This window comes from Sinocyclocheilus rhinocerous, unplaced genomic scaffold (genome assembly GCF_001515625.1).
Source record: "Sinocyclocheilus rhinocerous isolate Xijiao unplaced genomic scaffold, SAMN03320098_v1.1 scaffold553, whole genome shotgun sequence".
Classification (NCBI taxonomy): Eukaryota; Metazoa; Chordata; class Actinopteri; order Cypriniformes; family Cyprinidae; genus Sinocyclocheilus; species Sinocyclocheilus rhinocerous.
Genome location: NW_015627255.1, coordinates 416,200 through 419,068, shown reverse-complemented (window position 1 = coordinate 419,068; position 2,869 = coordinate 416,200). Strand labels below are relative to the sequence as shown.

The 2,869-nt window shown below is 34.9% G+C and overlaps 1 protein-coding gene across 1 annotated transcript in view; it reads right to left on the bottom strand.

Moving 5' to 3' along the window:
* The window catches only part of LOC107726309 (enhancer of mRNA-decapping protein 4-like), a 42,197-nt gene that overhangs the window by 35,282 nt on the left and 4,046 nt on the right, over positions 1-2,869 (bottom strand). The window contains exons 6-11 of the mRNA XM_016535854.1: positions 2,628-2,775; positions 2,400-2,504; positions 2,175-2,284; positions 1,138-1,221; positions 866-961; positions 60-159 (exon numbers count right to left, since the gene is read on the bottom strand). Coding sequence (XP_016391340.1) covers positions 60-159; positions 866-961; positions 1,138-1,221; positions 2,175-2,284; positions 2,400-2,504; positions 2,628-2,775 — 643 coding nt within the window. The remainder of the gene's footprint in view (positions 1-59; positions 160-865; positions 962-1,137; positions 1,222-2,174; positions 2,285-2,399; positions 2,505-2,627; positions 2,776-2,869) is intronic.

Genomic DNA, 2,869 nt, shown 5'->3' with positions numbered 1-2,869 from the left:
ATATATATATATATATATATATATATATATCGGAAATATAAAATAATGATGAGTCTGACCTTCCTCTGAACATCACTGAGAATGAGAAATTCTGCAGACAGGTCCAAACTGGCCTTCAGGCTGGGTAGCACACTGCTGTTGAATGGATCTGGAGAAAACCTGAAACACAAATTAACAGTTAAATTCACCAATTTAAAGGGATAGATCACCCAAAAATGAACATTTGATGTTTATCTGCTTACCCCCAGGGCATCCAAGATGTAGGTGACTTTGTTTCTTCAGTAGAACACAAACGAAGATTTTTAACTCAAACTGTTGCAGTCTGTCAATCTCTCAAATGGAGCATTGCCACTCCTAATTGAGACTGTAGGTAGAGTGTCAATGGTCCATTTGAGAGATAGGTGGCAGTAATGCACTTATAACGCACACGCTCAGGACAGTTGGACATTGCGGTGAATCAGAGGTAAAAAACTATATAAATACTGTTCAGTTTCTTGCACAGACCGATCGTTTTGTGTCTTTACACATCAATGTATCGTCACGAGCCGCAGGGTTTAATTTGGTTTTGTTTGTGTATGTTTTTTTGACTCTCAAAGCCGTGATTCCCATTCACTTCCATTATAAGACTGACAGACTGCAACGGTTTGAGTTAAAAATCTTCGTTGTGTTCTACTGAAGAAACAAAGTCACCTACATCTTGGATGCCCTGGGTGTAAGCAGATAAACATCAAATGTTCATTTTTGGGTGAACTATCTCTTTAAGCTATATTATCCATAGAGGAGAAAGTTTTATGCTCAGGCTTGAACATCACCAAACAATTGAACATAATATTAGAAATATCAAACAATTAAGAAAGGAAGAGACCTGATGGTTTGTAAGCACGTCCATGACACTGTGCACCACATCTTTAGTTCCTGGTTCTGATCAGCTCCAGTGATCAGAAAGCGCCAGAAAGGAACTCTTCAGAAGAAAATAAATGGTTAAGTTTAATGTATAGCATGTGTCTAAGACACAATTTCAAGTAAAGACAACTGCAAAGACAGCTTAAAGCCCAGTGTCAGATTCCCTGATGACTTAAGATGCTGACAAAAACTTTGAATTGGGATCACTGAAGACTGTACAAACTTCATACTTACTCTGGGTCTTGCTTCTTGTGGTTGTCACAAAAGAGCAGGCAGGAAAGAGGCCGTCCATTATGTGGCTGCCATTCATGCAGGCATCTGCAAAAGGAGCAAGGTTACTTAAATTTTTCACAAGGTTATCGATTTAATTATAGGACAGCTTTAGAAGTATAATAAATAATGAAAAAAAAAATCAAAATATTACTGTAATATTGTTAATAATTATTAACAGTATAATTGATTATTGATTATTGATTATATATTAAAGACATTAAATACCACAACAACACATTTATGTGGTAAGTACAGTCAAATGTTTATAATATACATTTAATAACATTAATGTACACAGAGTATTTAAATTAATATATTAGCACATTTTTTCCTTGACAACTAAAAGCAATAAATGTTTAAATAACTGAGAAATACTTGAAAGCTACATGCCACTGTTTGATGTGTTAATATTTATACACTACCGTTTGGTTGGTTCGTTGGTAAGATTTTGTGTTTTTGAAAGCAGTCTCTTATGCTCATCATAGCTGCATTTACTTAATGAAAACAGTAATAAAAACAGTAACAGTGAAATATTACTATAAATAAATGTAAAGATTTATTTCAATGAGTAATTGATTCCTGTGATGGCAAGCATAATTTTTTTTAGCAGCCATTACTCCAGACTTTAGTGTCACCTGATCCTTCAGAAATCATTTCAATATGTTAACTTGGTTCTCAAAAACATTTCTGATCTATTATTATCAGAATTTATTCTGATTCTATAATCAATGTTGAAAATGTTGTTCTTAATATTTTTGTGGAAAAAAAGTATAAATTTTTCTGGATTCTTTTACAAATAGAAAGTTCAAAAGAACAATATTAATTTGAAATTGAATTTTTCAGCAACATTACAAATGGCTTTATTGTCACTTTTGATCAATTTAATGCATCCTTGCTGAAAAAAATTATTAATTTTTTTCTTTTAAAAATAAAAACTTACTGATCTCAAATTTTGAACAGTTGAGTATGTTCAATTTCATAATGTCTCAGACATGTACCTGGGCTGGTCCTGTCCTTCAATGTAGATTTGCCAAAACTTTACATATCCATCATGACTGGCTGTGGCCAAGACAGTGCCATCAGGGGACAGCGCTCCCTCACTAATGCGCTGCAGAAATAGAAATAACTCGCTTATTTGCTATTGTAATGACATTAAATCTAATGTCTTAATTAGTTAATACAACACTGCAGACACAGCATTAAGCTAAGACAGCAGGACTTACTGCTGTGTGTCCTCTAATGGTGATGAAACCCTCTTTCAGGTCAGTGGCATCCACAGGCCATGAGCTGTTATTGGATCGGAGGATGTCGAGATCCCAAACCTCAGCCTACAAGTACAAGAAAAAAATCCAGTTAGGAGAGTAATAGAGTTAAAAACACGTTAAATCTAATAATATGAGGACATTTTGGAAAGAAAGTGATAAAACTGTCAAATTCCAGAGAAAACACACTCTGTCTTCATGAAGGAGTGCCAATGTCTGACACGCATCCTCTGGGTTCTCATCATTGTCCTCCGGGATGAAGGGACACCAGATGAGTCTGCGGTTGGAATTTAGTGGAGTGTCCTCAGGCCTTCGGATGTGAACTAACACTTCATCTCTAAGAAACATCAATGCTAAGGAGAAATATCACAGTTCACCTGCTCATTAGCATTATACTACAATACATGTAGATCCAGACTTTTTATATATAT